Source organism: Pan paniscus, chromosome 13, assembly GCF_029289425.2.
Source record: "Pan paniscus chromosome 13, NHGRI_mPanPan1-v2.0_pri, whole genome shotgun sequence".
NCBI classification, from domain to species: domain Eukaryota; kingdom Metazoa; phylum Chordata; class Mammalia; order Primates; family Hominidae; genus Pan; species Pan paniscus.
The window spans coordinates 77,730,551-77,757,124 of NC_073262.2; the positions used below are offsets into that span (position 1 = coordinate 77,730,551).

General features: G+C 34.4%; 1 protein-coding gene across 7 annotated transcripts in view; it reads right to left on the reverse strand.

Annotated features, from left to right (window-relative positions):
• Window positions 1-5,318: 5,318 nt before the first annotated feature.
• Window positions 5,319-26,574, reverse strand: part of ATF2 (activating transcription factor 2) — a 96,307-nt gene continuing 75,051 nt past the window's right edge. For 6 of the 7 annotated variants that reach the window (XM_055108794.2, XM_055108796.2, XM_008977985.6 and 3 more), the window contains 3 exons: window positions 26,127-26,333; window positions 13,738-13,843; window positions 5,319-7,920 (listed from right to left, as the gene is read on the reverse strand). In XM_055108794.2, the coding sequence (XP_054964769.1) occupies window positions 7,694-7,920; window positions 13,738-13,843; window positions 26,127-26,333 (540 nt within the window). In that variant the 3' untranslated portion in view covers window positions 5,319-7,693. Of the gene's footprint in view, window positions 7,921-8,084; window positions 8,173-13,737; window positions 13,844-26,126; window positions 26,334-26,574 lie in introns of all 7 variants that reach the window. The other variant, XM_024927955.4, reaches the window with a different exon arrangement.

The window sequence follows — 26,574 nt, forward strand, 5'->3', positions numbered from 1 at the left end:
GCAAATCTAAGAGTTATTGTCCTTACAGAGGAGGTAGAGACAGAGATAGGGGTAGAAAGTTTATTCAGCAGGATAACAGAGAATTTCCTAAACCTGAATAAAAATATCAATATACAAGTAAAAAGATTGAAGCTGTAATAAAGTCTCCCAGTAAAGAAATGCCCAGGGCCTGATGGCTTCACTGTTGAATTCTACCAAATGTTTAAAGAAGAACTAATACCAATCCTACTCAAACTATTCCAAAAAATAGAGAAGGAAATACTTCTAAACTCATTCTATGAGGCCAGTATTACCCTGATACCAAAACTAGACACACATACAACATAAAAAGAAAACTACCAGCCAATATGTCTGATGAATATTGATGCAAAAATCCTCAACAAAATAATAGCAAACCAAATTCAGTAATGTATTAAAAGATCATTCAACATGACCAAGTGGGATTTATTCCTGGGGTGCAAGCATGGTTTAACATATGCAAATCAATCAATGTGATGCATCACATGGACAGAATGAAGGATAAAAACCATATGATCATTTCAATTGACGATGAAAAAGCATTTGATAAAATTCAACATCCCTTCATGATAATAACCCTCAAACAACTGGGTATAGAAGGAACATACTTCAACATAATAAAAGCCATATATGAAAGACCCACAGCCAGTATCATACAGAATGGGGGAAAGCTGAAAGCCTTTTCTCTGAGATCTGGAACATGACAAGGATGCCCACTGTCAACACTGTTATTTAACATAGGACTGGAAGTCCTAGCTAGAGTAATCAGACAAGAAATAAAGAGCATCCAAATTTGAAAGGCAGAAGTCAAATTATCTTTGTCTGCAGATGCTATGATCTTATATTTAATAAAACCTAAAGACTACACCAGAAAATTATTAGGACTGATAAATTTAGTAAAATTGCAGGACACAACATCAACATATAAGAATCAGTAGCATTTCTATACGCCAACAGTGATGAACAACCTGAAAAGGAAATAAAAAATGTAATACCACCTACAATAACCACAAATAAATACCTAGGAATTAATTTAAGATGTGAAAGATTGCGATATTGAAAACTATCACATGCTGATGCAAGAAATTGAAAAGGACATCAACAAATGGAAAGATATTCTATATTCATAGATTGGAAGAACCAATATTGTTAAAATGTTCATACTACCCAAAGCGATCTACAGATTCAATGCAATCCCTATCAAAATACCAATCACATTCTTCACAGAAATAGAAAAACAATCCTTAAACGTACATGGAAGCACAAAAGACCCAAAATAGCCAAAGCTTTCCTAAGCAAAAAGAACAAAACTTGAGGAATCATATTACCTGACTTCAAATTATACTATAGAGCTATAGTAGTCCAAACAGCATGGTACTGGCATAAAAAGGCACATAGACCAATGGAATAGAATAGTGAACCCAGAAATAAATCCAGACATCTATAGTGAACTCATTTGCAACAAAGGTGACAAAAACATACTGGAGAAAAGACAGTCTCTTCAACAAACAGTGCTGGGAGAAATGGATATCCATATGCAGAAGTATGAAACTACACCCCTCTCTCATCATATAAAAAAATCAAATAAAAATGAATTAAAGACTGAAATCTAAGACCTCTTAACTATGAAACTACTACAAAAAAAATTGGGGAAATTCTCTAGGACATTGGTCTGGGCAAAAATTTATTGAGTAACATCCCACAAGCACAGGCAACCAATGAAAAAATGGACAAATGGAATCACATTGACTTAAAAAGCTTGCACAGCAAAAAACAAAAACAAAAAACCCAAAAAACAAAAAGCAAACAAAAAAACAATCAACAAAGTGAAGAGACAACCCACAGAATGGGAGAAAATATTTGCAAACTACCTGTCTGAAGAGATTTATAACCAGAATATATAAAAAGCTCAACTAGATCTACAGGAAAAAAATCTAAAAATCTGATTTTAAAATGGGCCAAAGATTCGAATAGACATTTCTCAAAAGAAGACATACAAATGGCAAACAGGCATATATGAAAAGGTGTTCAACATCACTATCAACAGAGAAATGCAAATCAAAACAATGAGATATCCTCTCACCCCAGGCAAAATGGCTTTTATCCAAAAGACTGCAGTAACAAATGCTGGCAAGGACATAGAGAAAAGGGAATCCTCATGCAATGTTGGTGGGAGTGTAAAAGTATAGCCACTGTGGAGAACAGTTTGGAGGTTCCTCGAAAACCTAAAAATAAAGCTACCATATGATCCAGTAATCTCACTGCTAGGTGTATACCTAAAAGAAAGGAAGTCAGTATATTGAAGAGCTATCTGCACTCCCATGTTTGTTGCAGTTCTGTTCGCAATAGCCAAAATTTAGAAGCAACCAATGTGTCCATCAACAGATCAATGGAAAAAGAAAATGTGGTAACTACATAATGGAGTCATAAAAAAGAATGAGATCTTGCTATTTCCAACAACATGGATGGAACTGGGGGTCATTATGCTAAGTGAAATAAGCCAGGCACAGAAAGATATATATCACATCCTCTCACTTTGTGGGTTCTAAAAATAAAAACAATTTAACTTATGGGGCAGAGAACAGAAGAATGGTTACCAGAGGCTGGGAAGGGCAGTGGGAGGGTGAGTAGGAAGTGGGGATGGTTAACGGGTACAAAAAAATATAACGAATGAAGACCCAGTATTTGATAATACAACAGGGCGACGATAGTCAATACTTTAATTGTACATTTAAAAATAACTGAAATAATTGATTTGACACACAAAAGATAAATACTTGAGGGGACGAACATCCCATTTTTACATGATGTGATTATGCATTGCATGCCTGTATCAAACATCTCATGTGCCCCATAAATATATATGCCTACTATAAATGCATAAAAAATGGAAAATTTATAAAAATTTGCCGAATTTTTGGGTCAGCCTACGAAAAATAGCATCTCTTCTTAATTTACATGCTTTTAAAAATTATTAAGGAAAAATAACTTTAAAAGAAGCTGTTTTGGGGGAATATTCTGTTTTTTTCTATTAATACTTTCCTAGAAAGCAAAATATACTGCAAAATGACTAAAGTAAGCCAATTCTTGACATAACTGCCATAGTTAAAATTTGAGATTCAGAGTAAGAAATATTTTCCCAAATAACTGAGATAAAGCCTGATAACACCAATACAATTGTTTTGTTCAAAAAATTATGTCTCAAGAAATGATGTCTCACATGTAAAATCTAATGCAACACAGAGACAAGGGAAGGCACTGTGACCATGACAAGGGTGTACTAGCAACACTAATGAAAATGAGGTATCTTCTCTTCTTGGAAAGCCACTGGAAGAACTTGCATGTACATTTGAAGAAAAATGATGCAAGCCACTTGCCCATTAACAGAGCCCTTCTGGTTTGATTGCTGTGACATATTTGATATTTTTACAATTAACCTTTGATTTGGACTACAATAGAAAACTATGCATGCTTTTTCTTCCATTGTAGGTTCCAATGCCACATGGCCTTTGCTATTTCAGATTAAGTCTTTTAATTTTGGAAACATTTTCACTGATGGCACCTATTCTACGGCAACGCATGTAACTTGCAACTCATCATTTATATTTAAATGGTAGAACCATTTATTTCTTCAGAAAGGACTTTAGAAATATTCTAAACTTTGAGATTTTTTTTTCTACACAGAAGGATGCTAGCTGTCTAGGATCTTAATACCAAACTATTAACTCTATGAACACCCACATTTCAATATATAGTTACTGATAATCTGGAAAGACTTGCTGTTGTTTTAAGCCATGTGAGAGAATTACAGGAAAAGTTCATTTGCTTTGATAACTGTGTTCTCTAGGTATTTTGGGTGTGTGTGTTTGTTCATGTCTATCTAAGATGAGGGCCTTGGAATAAATAGGATTCTCTCATGATAATCTCAAATATGGTCATCCATCATATCCTATAGTCTCATAGATGTACAATTAGCAAAACTACATTTAATAGTAAGCACACACCATAGACGAGATTATCTTTCCTGTCCTCTGAAGTCAAGACTAACATGAGTTTGACCTTTTGTTAACCTGTTTGATCATTTGTTAACCTGTTATAGAAATACATCAGCTTGCCTTCATGAAACTTTTTATCTATATCACATAATCTACCTTAAGCACATTGGTAGAATGTTTGTTAAAAAATAGCCATGCATCTCCTCAGATTGGTCATATCTAACAGATATGACTAAAACGGTCACTCTACACACTCTCCAGCAAAACTGGTGTAAGTCTGCTTCTTCACTTAGCATGTACCACTTCTAATATAACACATAATTGACTTGTTGATTACATTTCCCAACATCCTCCCACCATCTTTAGAATGTGGCCTCCACAAAGGCAGAGATTTTTGCTTTTGGCCATTGTGTTACTTCAAGTGCTTAGAGCAACCTCTGGCACCTAGTAGCACTCAAATGTTCACTGACAAAACAATGTGGCAGATGAGGTCAGAGACACAATGGGATGGGATATGGAATAAATCATCTCTGGGCTTTGTGCGCCGTCTTCAAGTTCTAAGTGAAACAGGGGAGCCACTCCAGGATTCTAGGCAGAGCAGTGCTGTAACCTGACAAAAGTTTTAAAAGCACCGCTCTGGCTGCTGTATTGAGGATGGGCTGTGGTGGGCAGGGGTGAAAGTGAAAAGACATTTATGAAGCAAGTACAGTAATTGGATGAGGAATCATAAAGGCACAGATTAGGATGAAAGTGGTATAAATGGTGATATGTGGTTGAATTCTGGATTGTTTTGAGGGGAAAGCAAATAGTATTTCTTGACAGACTGGATGTGGGCTGAGAGAAAGAAAATCAAGGGTGACAACAAGGTTGTTCTAGCTTAAGCAACTTGAAGAATTGTATTGTCATCAATTGACTTGTGAAAGTTTGTGGGAGAAATGTTTGAGGGTAGGGTGAGCTGTTTAGCAGTTCAGTGTTGGACATGTTATGTTTCAGATGTTTTGTCAGGCCATCACCAAGGGATGCCAAAGGCAGGTGGATCTATGACTGAAGTTCAGGGGTGTGGGGAATTACATATGAATTATATAATTATATAATTCATTATATATAAATGGGATGCAAAGTGAGTGCAGAGAGGAATAAGGCCCAAGTACCCTGCAGTTAAAAGGAATGAATGAATTTTATCACACAACTAGAAAGAATCTCAGGTTCTTCTCAGTTAATAAATGTCCTGAAGGAAAAAAAAAATCATTATCTGGTGATGTTACTTTATGAAGGAAAGGTAAGAGAACAAGCAAATTATGAACATAATTTAAAGATAGAATTTATTCTCTGATGGTTTACTCATGCAAACTGCACATAAAAGAAAATAGTACAGTTTGTGTAACATTGCAAATATAAGGACTGAAAATGCTAGGTACAGAAGTAGTATGACATCCTGAAAGTCAAAATGGAATTTGTGTTTATACAACTAATAATGATTTTTATTTGCTCAGTACAGATTGATTTACAATGAAAGTTTTGCTAACCTTGGTAAGCTTGTTAACCGTTTACATGACTTCTTACATCTATGTAGTTTTATTTTACAGTTGCAAGAATTCTGTTACCAAAGAACCTTAACTTGCATAAGTAATAAGATGAAAGAAAAATGTACTGAAGGACTTAGAGTGAAAAATTGAGGCTTTTCCTAACCCATTCAAACTACAATAAAAAATAGCCTTCTTGCAGAATTCATATTTTGTGCCTTTGAGATAACTCCTTAGAATAATGATATCAAAATCATGATTTGAAAAACTGATTACTTTAAAATAATGAAATTAAAAAAACAAACAAACAAAATAATGAAATTAGTTAAAAATTAAAAATTTAAGAAAAATTATCAAATAAAAATGCTCTCATTTTAAAAAGCAAAACAATAAAATTCCCATTATCTTCATATTTAAAGTCCTGAAATGTCATTTATATAATTTGAATGTTTCCCAGTTTGGAACTTAGGCAGGAGGGATATTTCCTTGAATTATCAAGGATATTCCATACAGACTTTTAAAATGTCAGTCTCATTAGGAGATGGCACTGAGACTTTAGCAAATAGTGTAGTATGGATGCAGGACAAACTACACAACTTATTATAAATGCATTACAGATATTTACATAGTGGAATCCTGCTTGAATGCCAGAAGTTGCTACTGGGTAGGACTCATAACTATTTTACAAAGTTTTCTTACGCACATCTACTACTTTTAAAATTTTATGTTTAACAATTTATTCTATTTTAAAATATGTACTGTATTTTGAACATAACTGCAGAATAAAAATAGATAATGGCACATTAGAAAACTAAGTATCCCACAGATGATTGGATAATGAGAAAAATGTACCTACAATCATCTCATCAGAAACAAGCTACATCATGGAATGTTAGTTATCCAAGCCTGCACAATAATGACATTTTAAACTGCAATCATCTATTGGCCAGCATCACACTGAAGGCATCGTTAAACATTCAAGCAAAGATTGCTGGCATAAACTATTGAAAGACACACACACGCGCACACACACACAGATACACACACACTCTCTCTCATTCATGCACACTTCCCACATTATAATTACATTGTTCTAAAGATAGATACTGATTTTTTTTTCCACGAGAAACATTATCAAAATTTGCTACTAAAAGATGACAGTGCTTTCACAAGAATAAGTACAAGTTAGCTCGCAAGTACAAGACAATGGGGGTAAACAGTCTTAAATTTTCTAAGTAGTAATTTTAGGCGTTTCTGGCAACCATACCATACTTAATTATGCATAAACTTTGCAGTTTGTAACCTGAAATCTGTAAAAACAACAAACAAAACAAAAACAAGAGCTAATTTCAAAAATTATTAGATATTTGATAACCCTGTATCATACATTATATAATTTCATATTTTTAGCCTCAAAACATAGGTGTAAAATATTGAATTTAAGACTTGAAAAATAAAATCATTTTTGAAATGCTGAAAATTCTAAAATTTGTTTACTTAAAATCTTAAATAAAAAAGGAAAATGATTATAAATGACCTTGATTTAGCTTAACAATGTGCATAAAAGCACTGTATGTCTTTACCATGTTTTCACTCACTTAAAAAAAAGTGTTCTTTAATGTTTTTCCTTTTGCATAATGTGCAAAATAAAAGGCAAAAAGATTAAAAGCAAATTTCTATCTTTCTCTTGCCTAGTGCTTTTATGACTCCATTAACATTACAAAGTCAACAGGGACTATGCAAAACTTTGGTATAAATGATAATACTACTACCATCACAGTTGAGGGTTAAGGGGTGGTCAAAAGAAATGGAAGTGGGAAGAAAGATTCAGTAACACCCCCATTTATTAAAACACCAGCAAATTAAAAGTGAAATAAATCACAATGAATTATAATACAATTTACACATTGAGCACAGAAAAATTAATAAATCTAATAATATTTATAAAAAAAGCAAAATCAGTCTTTTTCCAGAGACTAAAAACTGTTTTTCAGTCTGATCAACTGCTGCTACACCAACTTTAGAGCCAAATTTAATTTCAAGTAAAAAAAAAAAATTTACAACCACAGATTTCGCATAAATGGAAACTGGTCTTTCCTTGATTTCCCTTTGAAGTCACTAATGAGTATCTAAAACTGTTGTACTGCAGGTTTTTAATCAACTTCCTGAGGGCTGTGACTGGGAGGAAGGAGCCATAACGATCTGTGAAAGAGCAGGCTCTGTACTCTGGTCCGCCATCTGGGTGAGGACTGAAGTGGCTACAGCTTCTGCCTTGGAGGTTGAACTGACTCCATTGGATGTGCTGACCGAACTATGCTGTATAGCTTCTGTATGTGGACTACTCGGCACTGAAATGTCTTCTGAACTATCATCTTTATCAGCAGCTGGGTGGAAAAAAGAAAAATTATTCATTTTCCTAAAATCAGTAAGAATGCACCAGTATGCTGAGGCAATACACAGAGTAAAAAGTTAGAAAGTATCTTACAAAACTGATTAGACAAGTTGGTATTACAGGAATTGATATAGGTCATGAAGTAGGCAATTTTACCTGCAATAGGTCAAAAGAAGGCACAACCATGCATATGGAAACATCTGGGTGCCCACTGCCTTATGGAATAGAGCTGAAGAAATATTTGCTAAATAGTGTTAAAGAAAGAAAATGAGGTAGAGTTTGGAAGATAGTCTCTTACAGATACAATCAAACATTAAGTATCACATTTAACAAACTCAGTCTGGTTGGCCTACATGTCATTCTTATTACAAGATAAAAATGTATAACCACATGCATAAACAAAATGAATTCTTACATACAAATTATATCTTCAAATTATTCCCTCTGCATTCTCCAGAACTGTATTTATTCTGACTGATTTTCCATCTATTGCAGCCATGGATGATTATAACACCTGATTCTAATGATGCATACATAGGCGAACAAGCAGTATTTAGAATCTAAATGCCACCAGCTGTTATAGTTGCATGAATAAATTGGGATTCAAGTAAAAATCCATATAAAACCCTAAACATTGCAACTGAAAAGATATTAAGGAAAGGGCATTCTAAATATTTACGAAAATAAATCTGCAAATATTTAGACCTGAACAAGTCTCTTACATCCTTATTTTAATAGAACAGAATCCAGTAATTTCATTTAGTAAAAATTTGATATAGATAACACACAAATATTTATAGTATATGTAAGTTATAAGGAACAATGATAACATGAACACCTGGGAACCGAGCCGCCAACTTAAGAGAGAACATTGCCATTAACACTTCTGCTTCCTGGAGGTTCCTGTCCTCACCAAAGGTAATCACCACTCTGACATTTCTTTAACCATTCTCGTTTTTTCTCTGCAGTTTTACCACATAGGCATGTATCCCTAAACAATATAGTTCAGCTTTGTTTATTTTGAAACATTTTAAAAACAGTATCACACTGGATGTATTCTTTTGCACCTTGCTTTTTTCACTTGGCATTAAAACTTTTTTTATTCAGTGTTTAGGAGTGACAGTAAATAGGCTTCTAAAATCAAATCTAAGAATGTGTATTGGCCTGCTTACTAATGGCCAGATGCCCATTCTGAAAGTCAATTAGTGAAAAAAATTGTGGACATCTTATGAAGCAGGACTTAGCCTATGATTTGCAATGTAGAAGATGGAGAGGGGGATACCTGGTAGTGTCAACTTTAGCTAAAATAAAATTATTAATTTTGTGCATTTTCTGAAATATAGTTTTTACAGAATTTTTCAACATCTGCCTCAAATCCATGCATTTTTGAAAAGCAGGTTTTAAAATACATTAATGAGATGGAACCCCATCTTCTCTATAACATGCTATAAATCAAAACCATACCCCTAGATACTTGACCTCAAGGTACAATAAAACAACACCACCACCACCACCAACCACCAGAAGTAGTAATCCTTTAAAAATTATATAAAACAGAATGAATACTTAAAAAAAATTATAGATTCAGATGGTACATATGCAGGTGTGTTACATGGGTATATTGTGCAATCCTGGGGTTTGGGCTTCTATTGAACCTATCACCAAAATAGTGAACATAGCACCCAACAGGTAGTTTCTCAACTAGTGCCCCTCTCCTTCACCCCCCTACTTTTCTGATCAAGCAGTAATGAATGTTATAAAATATTTATAATTCAGTTATTAAAATAGCCAATATAATCATTACATAATCATTACATGTATAAAGAAAACAAAATACTGGCAATGACAGTTTAACTGGAGGGAATACTAAAAAGCTCTATTTGTTTGTTACACCACTATTCTTTTTTTTTTTAAGTATTTATATGTGATTTTAAAATTTTTTTTATTTTTATCACTTTTTTAAAATTATACTTTAAGTTTTAGGGTACATGTGCACAACGTGCAGGTTAGTTACATACGTATACATGTGCCATGTTGGTGTGCTGCACCCATTAACTCGTCATCCAACATTAGGTATATCTCCTAATGCTATCCCTCCCCCCTCCCCCCACCCCACAACAGGCCCCGGTGTGTGATGTTCCCCTTCCTATGTCCATGTGTTCTTATTGTTCAATTCCCACCTATGAGTGAGAACATGCAGTGTTTGGTTTTTTGTCCTTGCAATAGTCTGCTGAGAATGGTGGTTTCCAGCTTCATCCATGTCCCTACAAAGGACATGAACTCATCATTTTTTATGGCTGCATAGTATTCCATGATGTATATGTGCCACATTTTCTTAATCCAGTCTATCATTGTTGGACATTTGGGTTGGTTCCAAGTGTTTGCTATTGTGAATAGTGCTGCAATAAACATACATTTGCATGTGCCTTTATAGCAGCATGATTTATAATCCTTTGGGTATATACCCAGTAATGGGATGGCTGGGTCAAATCGTATTTCTAGTTCAAGATCCCTGAGGAATCGCCACACTGACTTCCACAATGGTTGAACTAGTTTACAGTCCCACCAACAGTGTAAAAGTGTTCCTATTTCTCCACATCCTCTTCAGCACCTGTTGTTTCCTGACTTTTTAATGATCACCATTCTAACTTCACCACTATTCTTTAAAAGAACAACAGGCTGACGTTTCCCTGAATGTTGAGTTCAAGGGACACACCAGCTTTTAAAAATAAAGAGGCTGATCTGTGATGAGTGGTATAAGGAAACGTAAATACATACTGGAGGCAACAACTTAAAATGAAACAGTAAATTATAAGGGATGAATGCTTACCTACAGACTTTCAGAATTAGGTAAAGCAAATCTTTAAGCAGTACAAAGAATCAGGTACTCACAATTATGTAATTATAAACCTTACATACACATCAAATACCTTTACAATGTGATATATTTGCACCTATGTCCAGTTCTAGGTGAGGGGAGAAAATGACTGGTGTAATCACAAGCACTAGAGAGATACAGAAAACCATGCTGTACTCAAAGAGCCACTTCCAGCTCTACCTAAGCTAAAAGAAACCAGCTGTTTGGCAATTCAGTAATCTTGAAAGTTCTCTACCTATGTCCACAAGTTTCTTTTCCTTATTTGAGATAGGGTCTCCCTGTCGCCCAGGCTGGAGTGCTATGGCACGATCACAGCTCACTGCAGCCTTGAACTCTTGGGCTCAAGTGATCCTCTTGCCTCAGCCTCCCAAGTAGCTGGGACTATAGGTGTGTGCCAAAATGCCTGGCTTTTTTAAACTTTATTTTTTGTAGAGATGGGGTCCCGCTATTTCACCCAGACTGGTCTTGAACTCATGGGTTCAAACAATCTTCCCGCCTTGGCCTCCCAAAGTGTTGGGCTTACAAGGGATGAGCCACAGTGCCTGGCCTGTACATATTTTCAGTAATAAAAGTATTTGTGGTTGATTAGTCCCCAAGAAGCTTTTCTTCCCATTTATAATTATAGAGACAATTATAATACAACTTTAATTATGCCCAGATCTAAAGAATGTGAATTCATGGCAATAAGATCACTTTTGTGCTTTATTTTTCATGGAACCCAAATATTTAAAATGTACTCTTATTATTTTCATTCAGGTTTTATATTACTTAACTGTTGGGGTGACTAACTGTCATGGTTTTCCCACGACTGAGGGGTCTTCTTAGGAAGTAAGACTTTCAGTGCTAAAACTGGGCGGGACAGACCCTATGGCTGTGACTTAGTACTTCCACCTTTACTTGAAAGATTTTGTAACATTCCTTAATTTCTACTAAATCTTAGTTTTGATTCCCAAATGTTTTTAAAGATTTAGCTAGTATTACAACTCACCACTGTTAGCAAGAGCTGTGTGCTACAACATAATGAAGAGTGTAAATTTTTCAAACGTATTCACTTAGTCAATCTCTGTATCTATTTTTACTACTACACAACAGAGAAGTCAGACTTATTTCAAAGATTTCAAACTTGAAAATATAAATTACCTGAAAATTTCTACAAAATCCAATTATCTCCCAAGATCTGAAGAGAATTAATTTTATGGTAGAACTATATTTCAGTTAATTTGATTATCTACATGACTAGACAGGAATAAAGATAGGATTATTTCCAAACAACGAAAAAATCCTATTCATTTCTTATATTCTCATAACTTAGTACTCTATGTACTAAAAATGCATTAATCTAGATTTTCAGTCATTTAAGTATACAGTATATAAACCTACGCATCTATACACTTAAGATATCTTGTAAATTGATTGTCAAATGAATAACTGGTTTGCATCTGCTGAGCATACATTGCCTGGATAATAGAGTCAAAACTGTTGGGATTATCTAATAAATTATCAAAGATTTAAAAATTACAGGTAATTTTGAATTGGATACAATTTAAGAGAACAGTTAATTTCCTTTTAATTTTATAAAACAATTTATTTCCTTTTAAACTATGAAAATCCAAGAGAGATTTCTTGTTAAGAAAATCACGTATGCATAAATGCTGAACTAGTAGCTTCTATAGGAAATTATGTTGTTAAGTCAGATGGGAACCATAATGGCCTCATCCCTGAAGCAATCATTGTTAATATAAATCCCAAACATATTTCTATATGGTTCCAATTTACTCCAATGTGTTTCACCATCCTGTCAAAATTACTAGATATCAAATAACCAAGATTTATATGCTCAAAACTGACAAAAATCAGCGTTCTAAATATATATGGCAATTGAGAGTTGCTAAATCTACGGAATCTTTTAAATTAAAAAATATTGCCCATTCTGATGAAACTGCTTACAATGACTACAAGTAAAGATGGTGGCCATTAAGTTTTATCGTGAGCACCTGAGGAACTGTTTGCATCCAATACAAAATGTTTCTTTCTTTTGCATTACTGACACTGGCAAATTAAAATGAAGTGGATACATATGGTTGAAACAATCTTCACATTTACAAATATCCTGAAATATCACTAAATCATAAAGACTAAAACTGTGGGTTATATATTATAAATGTTGCCTAATGCATTCCCAACTCTGTTGTTTGTTACAAATTTGTATACTATGGACAAAATTGGCCATTTATTCAAGAGTAACAGCTGGTTCCAACACTGTGCATCTTATCAAAAAAGAAGGACATTACAAAAAGGAAAAGGCACAATTAACCTCTAAAATGCTGAAAACAAAAGAATCTCATTCTTTGGGAAAACATTTAGCAGGAAACTTACAAGCAGATAATTTACTGTTCCCGTTTTAACATTTTTATAACTAACTAGATATCTCAATATAAAGGTTTACAACAATAAAAACGTTACACAATGCTGACATTATCTAAGAAAGAACAATAGGATCTGATACCTTAAAGGGATATCATATATTGTTAAAGGCAGTCAGCTGATTTTAAAAAGAAAAATATCATCAGTAATGAATGGAGTCTGGGAAAAAAGTAGTGTTTCACCCTGTCAATCTAAGACAAAGTGTTATCCTGAGAAGATGAACAAAATATCATCAAGTACTTACAGTATATTTTAAATTATTAGCTAATCCATTTTGTTGATCTATAGTAATGCTTAGGAAAAAAGCTAGAAACAGGAAAACTCAAACTCTCTAGATTCTAAAAAATTATACCTCTCTACTGCATTCTATAATAACCTTACAGAAATTCTGATATTTAATCTTAAATATTAGAAGCGCAGTCTCCATTTTTAAAGTAGCAGCTCAGTTCACTCTGACGGTATTTCACTGACGTAGCCTAAGGCTATAGGTAATGGAACATTACTCACTATGATAGCCAGATTTCTTCTGCATGGCGGTTACAGGGCAATCTTTATGAGCCAGAAGAAGCTGTTTCAGCTGTGCCACTTCATTTCTCAGCAGGGTGACTTCACTCTGGAGAAGAAACAACTTATGTACCTTACCACAGACTAAACATATTTTTTACTATTTAAAACAAGCAAGGATTAAAGTATAAAATTGGACATCACTGGCAGAACATTAAAAACAAAGAAAATATGCTGATTAAATATGTCTAATCAGCACAGGGCAGCTTTTATATTTTAGCATTTATTAAAAAGCTGTAACTTGAATAAAAATTTAAGATAATGCCACAACTGGATAGCATATTTCAAAATTGTTTCCATTTCCCTGGGACTTCTTATATATTATAGGTGACCTGTTGAAAGTATTTTTATTTTATATATGTTGCATGCTCTTCTGATTATTTAAAAAGAAACATCAAGGGAGTCAGGATGAATTTTCACTGATTCCATTCACTTAAAAATGAAAAAAATCATCCTAGAAATTCAAATAAGCAAGTTTCCAGTTTCCTAGAAACCAAGAAAAGCTCCAAAGGGGAAACCAAAATAACCAAAGAATCATGGATACCTAAAATTCACTGCAAGGCACTCTTGCTGGACACTGAAACCAATGAAACTAGATATAACATTTAAATGGCTTAGCTGCCTTTGACCCAGGCAATTTGTACACATCTAAATTTAAATCTGCTAAGTCAATGGAGATTTGTCCTAATCTTCAGAATGAGTACTTCAGCCATTGTTTGGGATACATTAATCTGGTAAAAAGTTCCAAATTGAGCAAGTCTGACTAATTCCTTTGAGTTACCCCGAATATTAAAAACAGTAAGTCAGTGATCATTACCAATACTCAAGAGTTAGAAATAATATGAATTTAATAAACTGGTAACATAAAAAATTCTTAACTTACAAATACTTCTACTTACTTGGACTCACACAGTAACTATAACCATTCAGATTTCATCCATGAACCAAAAAGTAAATTAGAAAATATAGCAAACAGGTGTACATAAAAGCTCAGGCATGACATTTTCTACCTTGTTTCTTAACCAGAGAGCTGAATGTAAAATAATTTAGCAGGCTGACACGGTGGCTCACGCCTGTGATCCCAGCACTTTGGGAGGCCGAGGCAGTTGTATCACTTGAGGTCAGGAGTTCAAGACCAGCCTGGCCAACATGGTGAAACCCTGTCTCTACAAAAAATACAAAAATTAGTTGGGCGTGGTGGAGGGTACCTCTAATCCCAGCTACTCACTACTTGGGAGGCTGAGGCAGGAGAACTGCTTGAACCCAGGAAGCAGAGGCTGCAGTGAGGTGAGATTGTGCCACTGTACTCCAGCCTTGGTGACAGAGTGAGACTCCGTCTCAAAAAAAATAAATGAAATAATTTAGCAGACTTGGGCCTCCTTAAGTGATAAGTGACAGAAACATAAAAATTAAATAATAAAAGTTAAGCAATCTAAAGGCAAGTCTGTTGGGTCAAACAGTTCCTCACACCCCAATAACAATGAACTACATCACTGTATTTAAGTACAGAACAAAAATTGATGCTCATAATAACTCTAAACCGTTAATTAAAAGATTAAATTATTTAGAATACTGTATTTGAGGCAAGAATGGGTAGATAGTAATCAAAGTACAAAAGGTAAAATTTAAAACAGTTTGGCTTGAAAAGATAAGCTGTCATTTAGGAAACACGTTCTCCAACTGGTGTCAATACTGCTAATTATAGTTCAGTATTAATGACACTATTGATGAAACCATGTTATGAATAATCCAATGTATATTACCCAATATATATTACCCATCCTGTCAGCTTGATTTTGAGACTGATGTCTACAAGTTTCTCTCATTAAATCCTGTAACAGGAAATGGGCTGGATATTTATTTTTAGTCAAGAATATACAATCTTTTACAATCTGGTGATGGTGAACATAATGATTTTCAACTCTCACTGCTCTTCCAATATACTCTATCCTTTAACACCAAACACTAGTGATGCTTCAAGCCTCTCATACCCTTGCTACCTTCACATTAGTTTGAACCATATGAAATAACCAGTATTTGTCTTGACTTACAAAAGTAAGTTTGAAATTGGTAGCTAAATACATACTGTTGTCTTTATCCCCTCTTCTTTGTCTTGCTAAATATTTTATTTAAGTGTCAACTCAGAACAGTTTAGAATGCATAGGAAAGCATTTCACAATTGCTTCAAAGAGAATAAAATACCTAGGAATCCAACTTATGAGGGACGTGAAGGACCTCTTCAAGGAGAACTACAAACCACTGCTCAATGAAATAAAAGAGGATACAAACAAATGGAAGAACATTCCATGCTCATGGGTAGGAAGAATCAATATTGTGAAAATGGCCATACTGCCCAAGGTAATTTATAGATTCAATGCCATCCCCATCAAGCTACCAATGACTTTCTTCACAGAATTGGAAAAAACTACTTTAAAGTTCATATGGAACCAAAAAAGAGCCTGCATCGCCAAGTCAATCCTAAGCCAAAAGAACAAAGCTGGAGGCATCATGCTACCTGACTTCAAACTATACTACAAGGCTACAGTAACCAAAACAGCATGGTACTGGTACCAAAACAGAGATATAGATCAATGGAACAGAATAGAGCCCTCAGAAATAACGCCGCATATGTACAACTATCTGATCGTTGACAAACCTGAGAAAAACAAGCAATGGGGAAAGGATTCCCTATTTAATAAATGGTGCTGGGAAAACTGGCTAGCCATATGTAGAAAGCTGAAACTGGATCCCTTCCTTACTTATACAAAAATTAACTCAAGATGGATTAAAGACTTTAAGGTTAGACCTAAAACCATAAAAACCCTAGAAGAAAACCTAGGCATTACCATTCAGGACATAGGCATGGGCAAAGACTTCATGTCTAAAACACCAAAAGCAATGGCAACAAAAGCCAAAACTGACAAATGGGATCTAATTAAACTAAAGAGCTTCTGCACAGCAAAAGAAACTACCATCAGAGTGAACAGGCAACCTACAAAATGGAAGAAAATTTTCGCAACCTACTTATCTGACAAAGGGCTAATAACCAGAATCTACAATGAACTCAAATTTACAAGAAAAAAACAAAGAACCCCATCAAAAACTGGGCAAAGGATATGGACAGACACTTCTCAAAAGAAGACATTTATGCAGCCAAAAGACACATGAAAAAAATGCTCATCACTGGCCATCAGAGAAATGCAAATCAAAACCACAATGAGATACCATCTCACACCAGTTAGAATGGCAATCATTAAAAAGTCAGGAAACAACAGGTGCTGGAGAGGATGTGGAGAAATAGGAATACTTTTACACTGTTGGTGGGACTGTAAACTAGTTCAACCCTTGTGGAAGTCAGTGTGGTGATTCCTCAGGGATCTAGAACTAGAAATACCAATTGACCCAGCCATCCCATTACTGGGTATATACCCAAAGGACTATAAATCATGCTGCTATAAAGACACATGCACATGTATGTTTATTGCAGCACTATTCACAATAGCAAAGACTTGGAACCAACCAAAATGTCCAACGATGATAGACTGGATTAAGAAAATGTGGCACATATACACCATGGAATACTATGCAGCCATAAAAAATGATGTGTTCATGTCCTTTGTAGGGACATGGATGAAGTTGGAAATCATCATTCTCCGTAAACTATCGCAAGGACAAAAAAACCAAACACCACATGTTCTCACTCATAGATGGGAATTGAACAATGAGAACACATGGACACAGGAAGGGGAACATCACACTCTGGGGACTGTTGTGGGGTGGGGGGAGGGGGGAGGGATAGCATTAGGAGATATACCTAATGCTAAATGACGAGTTAATGGGTACAGCACACCAGCATGGCACATGTATACATATGTAACTAACCGGCACATTGTGCACATGTACGCTAAAACTTAAAGTATAAAAAAAAAAAAAGTTAAAAAAAAAAAAGAATGCATAGGAAAATAAGTTAGGTGCCTATTTCTGTGTTCCCACAGCCACATACTTTTGTGTGTATACATATAGATCTCTTCCATAGTACTTATCACACTGGATTGTAACTTTTGGTGTACTTGTTTGCTACCTCTACCAGACTGGGAATTTCTTGAAGGCAGAACATATCTTTTCCTTGGTATCCCCAGAGCACAGCACATTGCCTGATATGGACTGAGTAGACAGACATATTTTAGAGAGGACCACGTAATTCTATGTCTAGGAGGTAAAAAATATCGAAGAAGGTGAAATGAAAAAGCTTAAATAATATGAATCTGGTCAGAGGTCCTAACTTCATCATTTATAGCAATAATCTCACCAATACAGCTACACTGTTAATTTTCTGTTATGTAAATTGGCATATTATGTAGTATCACCTCAATTACGGAACTCTAAAAATCACAAATGTCTTCTCTCTGAAACACTCTATACATTCATAATAAACCATATTATGTAACAAAATGCTATATGTGACAAAAGTACTGAAAGTGTTATGTGTTGGCTAGCTAATTGATATAAAATAAGTGATTTAAATATAGACTGGGTGTGGTGGCTCATGCCTGTAATCCCAGCACTTTGGGAGACTGAGGCGGGCAGATAACTTGAGGTCAGGAGTTTAAGACCAGCCTGGCCAACGTGGTGAAACCCTGTCTCTACTAAAAATATAAGAATTAGCTGGGTCTGGTGGCGCATGCCTGTAATCCCAGTGACTTGGAAGGCTGAGGCAGGAGAACTGCTTGAATTCAAGAGGTGGAGGTTGCACCACTGCATTCCAGCCTGGGCTACAGAGTGAGACTCAGTCTCAAAAAAATAAAATAAATAAATAAATACATACATACATACACACACACACACACACACACACACACACACACACACACACAAATTCTCTCTTTAAATAGACAGGTCTGAAACTGATGAACAGGACATCAATTTCTACATTTCAAACTTAACTGTTGGTGGTATTCAGGCTGTTGATCTAATTAGACTACCTGGTTTACTAACATATAGTTGTAACATGAAGATGCCAGTAGCTAGGAAAGGTTAATGAACATCAAGGACTGAAGAGGTACAGTACTTGATTCTTGCTACAACGTATATTTGTGCTAACTGAATTTTAACTGGCATTAACTTGGGGAAACAATGGAAAAGGCCAAGAAGAAGAAATTAAAAACTTTTGCACATTCTTTTATTTTTTAATTTCTGTTACTCTGTTTTAAAAACTCTGCACATTCTTATATATAAATTTGCATGTATCTAAAAGGTATAATATACAAGCATGCTGTAAATTATATTTATCCAAAATTCAAATAACCAATTTTTTCCACTACACCTTTTAAATGGCAGAAATGGTTAAGAAATAAACCAACAAATTCAAGGTCTGCACAATACAAATTCAGTCCAATTTTTTACATTGTCCTGATCTAAAATGTTTTACAGTAACATTTTCCTAATGATGATTCTGAAGCTCAAAAGTGACTTTTGGATGACAGGTTACAAATTAAATATAACTTGTATTATTACTGTACTCTAATAGTCGATTTCATTAAAAGATGGTATCACCATTAGATTAAAAGCAGCAAATGAGACACAATTACTGGCTAGGAATTGGGACTGAGAGAAATACTGCAAAGCAAACATAGCTGGAGTGCAGTTTAGGCATGAGGGTGGGCCAAACCTTTAAGAAGTGGATTAGTTGAGCTGTACAGCCCTAGTAAGTATAAGCATATGCTAGTGGTCAAGACCAGGTCAAGCGGGGGTTGGAAATAGGATGCTCATGCAGGTAAAGGTTTTATAACTGAATTAGTTAGAAGAGACAAAAGCTGAGTGGTTCCTAAGTCACATATATATATATACACATTTATTTATTTTAGTAGAGATGGGGTTTCACCATGTTGGCCACGCTGGTCTTGAACTCCCAGCCTCAAGTGATCTACCTGCCTCAGCCTCCCAAAGTGCTGGAATTACAGGAGTGAGCCACTGCTCCTGGCCTCATTTATGATAAATATAGTAAATTCAGCAAACTACTCCAAGCATTCAAGAATTTTAATCTCATAAAGAAAATACTGTGTTTCTAAAAATAAAGATAGGCATGATTTATTACTATTCAGATAAGATGGCTGCGTAAGTCATGATTTTAATTCTGAAATCTTTCTATTAAGAAAGATCAGAAGACAGGTAGAGAGAGAGAAGGGGCTGCTACACAAATATAATGGGAAGACTCCTTAAGTTTCTATACACAGGGACCTCAGAATATAAAAACAGAGGTTACACACACACACAAAACCAGTTTGCTTAAGCCAAAATAAATATCAAGGGGATGTTCAGCCACAAAAAGACTTAATATTAAATGAAAAAAAAATGTATACCTCTTACTATTTTGTGGATTATTTTAGACTAGATTTTAGTTGGATTCAGCCTCCAAAGTCCTTCTGGTTGTACTATCTACTATTTGTGAGTTAGTATACTTGCAGGATATGTTAGTTATCTTCCTGGGTCATTCTGAAGATGAAGTAAAATAAGGGATATAAAAGCATTTTGAAAATGTGAAAGTCCCATTCAAATGTGAGAAATCATCACTTTGTCAAAGTAAAACATATTTGGAAAGATGGAACAGATGCTAAAAGAAATTATTATTCTGGTCTAAAATCTAATGTAAATTATTTTGTCATTATCTCTACCACTGCTCCACTCTAATAATGTGGCTACTCAAAGGTTAATTACATAGCAGCAAACAAATTTTTCTTACATTGTCTATGTAATGTAAATAGCCTGCTGAAATCATCAAACGATAGCCAACTGACTAATCAATCAAAACTTTTATTGATATTTGGCCATGAATATCAGGTATTCCCTAAATTTATGATCTTTGACTTTCTACTTCAGCCATTACCCCAAAAAATAAAGAAACAGTATGAATAGTTTCTTATTTTGCGGAATTTCTCATTGCTATGAATTTTTAAAATGTTTAAGCCTCACAAAAGGCAGTTAAGTATCAAGTTTCCCTCCACATAGTTCCAAGGGTTATCGTGGAATGTAAAACCTTACATATGAAAACAAACTAGTTTTTTAAAAATTTATATTTTTAACAGAAAAAAAGACAAGAGTTCTCACTAGAGCTACAAAATATTTTGGGAACACTTTGCAAAATGAATGGGAATGACTCCTTTCCTATTCTCACACTTTAATTACTTGTTTCATGTCTGTCTCCTCTGCCACAAATTCTGTAAGTGCAAAGACAATGTCTTTTTCGCTGTTATCGATATCTAATAATATGCCTTGCACATAATAGATGCATAATGACAGAATGAAAAATAACTAGCATTTGCACAGTGTAGTTACAACACTGTTCTATACCTTATTTCAGTTGCTTTTCATAAAAGTACTTATTCTATCAGTTTGACGGAGAAACAAAGGCTTAGGAAGATTCTTAGTAAAAGCTTCAAATATAAGTATTAGATCTCAAACTCAGAATAAAATGCATGAGATGATGGCAGCTACACTAATACCCCTTTCTTTCATCTAGAATATAGTTAAAAACTCAGTGGAAAAAAGTGGAAGATAGATATAGAATTCAGAAATTAAATCAAAAAGGTATTATAATGTATCTTCCAATTATTGCTATTTTTTCCTATTTCAAGTGATAAATACTGAAATAAAATACTGTCTGGTACCAGAAATAAAAGATTTAATCTCATTTTCTATAAGTCAACGGACCAATAAAACCTTTTCCACATCATTAACTTATGAGTAAATAATTCTCTAGCTATAAAAGTGTGCTTTTATTAATTTATTGTGCTTCCACTCCACACACATTTTGCAGTATCTAAGTTATTAGGTTGGTGCAAACGGAATCACAGTTTTTGCCATTAAAAGTATGTTTTGCCGTTACCTTTAATGGCAAAAGCTGCGATTCCGTTTGCACCAACCTAATATAACAGCCAAATCCACACAAAAATAATTATCAAGTTGTACCCACAGAGTAACTGTTAAGCAGCTACTGTTAGTAAAGAAAAGGAATCTGCTTTTTGTTCATAAGGAAACATGCTACATTTATAAACTGAAAATTAACCCCCATAATGAGTATAACTGAAAGACAAAGCTATAAACAGGTAAAAACCATTTCAAGTAAAAGATAACAAAATTAACAAAATAGATATTACTTTAAAAATACAGTAATTGGCTGGGTGCAGTGGCTCATGCCTGTAATCCCAGCACTTTGGGAAGCTGAGGCGGGCAGATCACTTGAGGTCGGGAGTTCGAGACCAGCCTGACCAACGTGGAGAAACCCATCTCTACTAAAAATACAAAATTAGCCAGGTGTGGTGGCGCATGCCTGTAATCCCAGCTACTCAGGAGGCTGAGGCAGGAGAATTGCTTGAACCCGGGAGGTGGAGGTTGCAGTGAGCTGAGATTGAGCCATTGCACTCTAGCCTGGGGAATAAGAGCAAAACTCTGTCTCCAAAAAAAAACCAATAATTTATAACCAACAGTATTCAATTTTTGGTCTAGATTACCATAAATGTCTCTAATATAATTTGATGAAATTGCTCTTTTAGCAATGATTTGGGAAAACTAAAACATGATTAAATTTAGTGAATGCAGCAATAAGGTTGTATATATTTTAAGGCCTAATATGTATTTGGTAAAAATATGAACAATCATACCTCAACACTTGTTAAACCTTGTATTACATATAAAATATATAAGTAAACTATGGGTCATTACAGCCCACTACACTGATCAGCTAAGCCTACATGTCACATGAAGGATCATCAAGGAAATACAGAATTGATTAATGTTTTCACATAAAGTAGGGTTTAATTATTTCTCTGACATTCAATTTTCTTTACAAGTCATTCTGTTCTTCACAGTTAACGGTTTTGCTGTTGGCAGACTGAAAGAAATTTTTCTCCCCGAATCTATTATAGGCATGTTAACTCTTCACATTCTGAAAGCTAAAATCTGTCACTTTTAAAAAACTTATTTTACTTGACAAATAAGTAGAAAACAACAAAAAGTCAAAATAATATATTGACTTGAAACAATAACAGAAAGTCATCATTGAAGTACCCTTTCTTCCCAAACCATCCATGCTCTCAATTCCCTCCTCACCATCGTTTGCACCTTGGTACATGTCATTTCTAAAATGCTACCTATACTTACGGAGTCATTTCTATACCAGTTCCTATACCTATACATTTACCCATCTAACTGTAAACCTTTTTATTAATAAGAAAGCATTATGCTTTATTAAGCATAATAATAATGCTTAATTTAGATGTAACTGACCTTTTTTTGTAATTTACCAAGGTGAGATTCATATAACATAAAGGTAATCAGTTTAAACTGGCATTTAGTGCATTCACAATGTTGTGCAACTACCACCCTCTGTCTAGTAACAAAATATTTCCATCGCTCCAAAGTAAAACCCTTACCCACTAAGCAGTTTCTCCTTATTCTCCCTCCCCCATTAATATGCCATCTCTCTCTATGGATTTATTTATTCTGGGTATTTCACATAAATGGAATGACACAACATCTGATGTTTGTTCTATATTCTTTCACTTAACATAATGTTTTGAGGTTCATCTACACTGTAGCATATACTTCATTCCTTTTTATGGCGGAATAATATTCCATTGTACATATAAACCACAACTTGTCTATCCATTCATCTTGGATGGACATTTGGGCTGTTTCCAACAACTTTCTTTTTGCCCATACAAATATATATATTATAGATATTTTCCCAGGTTAATATAAATAGATGGATATAATGCTTTTTCTTTTTTGGAGAAGTATTGTAAGTAAAATCCTGGATAATATATCATTTTGGCTCCTATTTTAAAATGCATTTCTAAATCTAAGATGATGCCATCATCACCCAGCTTTTAATGGTCAAAAATACTGGTTTTACTTCTTCTGTACATAATTTGAGGTATTAACTAAACTCAAGTTCAAATGTAGAGCTTAATTTAGTGATTTCCTAAATTTAGCTTTCATTTAATAGTCTCATGCTTCAAAAAATGATGTCAGCAAACTTCTACCTAATGATAAATCTTATCTTTATTTCTCCAATCAAAAAACTTCTACCCAAATTAGGAAGTATATACAAAGCACTGCTACAATAATGACATTTTAATCATAGACTGTGTGACAGAAAAAACATGAAATAAATGGAGTCAAGATTATACTTATTTTGAATACTTAATTTTCCATGGTTTTCTGCAATAATAAAGGGCTAACAGTGGTAACCAGTGCTGCAGTGTAACTAAGGAAACAGCAATATCTCATTAAAAGGTATTAAGATTGCTCTAAAATGGGTCAAAGCAGAAAACTTGCCCAGCTTAAAATCCCTGTAAATAATAACATATATGTATGTACTACTTCATAGTTTTCAGGTACTTTTACTTCTTAAATAAGGCATAATAGGCCAAATTACAAAGGAAAATAATGGTAAATTTGTCTTACTAGTTAAAATTTTCTGTACGAAGAAACCCTTGAATTGACTGATTTATGTAACAATACAGAGAAGTGGTATTACCACATCTATTCTACAGGTAAGACAACTGAAGACAACAGTGATTGTGTTTTATGTCATACAACTATAAAATAGCAGGTCATTCAGAAGATTTTGTTAGTTAAGAACAGAAAAAAAATACACATATCTAAATCACTTTGTTCATGTAATATTTGAAAATTTAAATAATAATAAATATTCTAACAGACTTGATATAAAATAGCCATTTTTGCAGCATAAATTAGTACCTACAGTCTGTACTATTAAAAAAAAAAGAAAATTTAGAAATGTTTTCTAAAAATTTCTGAAACATTCTGGATTAAAAATTTATCAGATGATGGGCTGGGCACAGTGGCTCACGCCTGTAATCTAGCAATTTGGGAGGCTGAGGCGGGTGGATCACCTGAGGTCAGGAGTTCGAGACCAGCCTGACCAACATGGTGAAACCCCATCTCTACTAAAAATACAAAAATTAGCCGGGTGTGGTGGTGTGCACCTGTAATCCCAGCTACCTGGGAGGCTGAGGCAGGAGAATCACTGGCACCCGGGAGCTGGAGGTTGCAGTGAGCCGAGATTGCGCCACTGCACTTCAGCCCAGGTGATAGAGTGAGACTCCGTCTCAAAAACAAAAAAACAATTTATCAGATGATAAATGATAAAATATATTTCTTAATAAACCTTAGAAGATAAGCACATATTTTAAGTCTATGTGATGTGGTAAGTTGTATTAAAATTTTCTTCTAAATCATTAAAATAAAATCGTTAAAAATAAGTTCTGCAAGACAATCTATTTGTTCTATCATGTCAATATTCAAAGCAAAATAAAGACTTAAAGATGTCTGCTTCACATTAAAAAAATTTAAATTATAAAACTTACATTTGGTTAAATGCTATGTCTGATGCTAAAAACTGTTTCCTAACCATTTAAACAGACAACTATATTGGTGATATCTTAAAGACAGATTTAAGAAGACAGCAGGTCTCTTACCATCAATTATGATTATACAGAAAGATTCACTTTTAACTGGGTATGGATAATTCAGAAGATTGAGCTAGACTAATAACAACTGCAATTCATTAACATCAATTTTCTAGTTGATACTTATCAGTTGGCAGTTTAAGATTATATAGGAGAATATTTACGTTAAAAAACACAACAAAAACAAAAGGAAGGAAGAAAAACAAAGGAAACAGATTCGGTGCTGCCTTAAAACTTTATACTCCATGAGGTTTTAAGAAATGTATCTGAGGCACATTGGCAGGGCAGTATGAAATGATCTGTACTGCCACTGGCCATATTGTACCTGGTCTGTGGATAATTAGAGTCCTTCAGTTTCCAAAGCTGTCAATCTGGCACCTTTCACGAGCAATATATTCACTTTAAATAAAACAAAACAGAACAAAATTTATAATTCAAAGAATGAAAGAATTTAAAAATAAAAACTGCTACTGAAGCAACTTATAGTTGTGCTATAAACCAAAAAAATAGACAAGAAAAGTGAAATAACAGTGATATTTTTAAATTTTAAAATTCTCTGCACTTTATATCACAACTTTATAAAGTTCAAACCGGATAGTTTAGCTACTTTTGTACGCAGGTAAACACATTTTAAATTTCTTCACTGTATCAGTGTTGAAAGTTTTATATTATTTCATCTCAGCATCCAAACAAACAGGTTTACAAAACTATGATTTACTATAGATTCCATACACACCCAATATCATGTCCTAAAATGTTTGGAGGCCCAACTAGGAAAAAAAAAATCTATGTTCACAATTATTAAAAAAGAAAAACAAAATTCACATATATGCACCATACCTGCAGCTGACCATTTAATGAACTCAAGTCTTCAGCTTTCTTCTCTAAAGACTGAACCCAGACTTTCCTTTTTTGTCGGCATCTTGAAGCTGCTGCTCTATTTCGCTCTAAAAACTTTCTCCTTTTTTCATCGGGATCTTCGTTAGCTGCTCTTCTCCGACGACCACTTGTACTTTGGGTCTGTGGAGTTGTGTGAGCTGGAGAAGCCTATTATAAACAGAGATGAAAGCCTGTTATATTTGTATCTAGTGAGTGAATTAACATAGGCAGTAAAGGGTGTCAAAGGGGGAGAGCAACTGTATTTTCTAAGTCTTGTTGAATACATCAGTATGTTGGGGCAATATGAAAATCACCCTGTGGTTTAACTTCCTTCTTGAATATACTTATGTTATGAGCTATGCTATAACACAATTCTCACTAATGCAATGTCACAGCAAATGTATTCTTT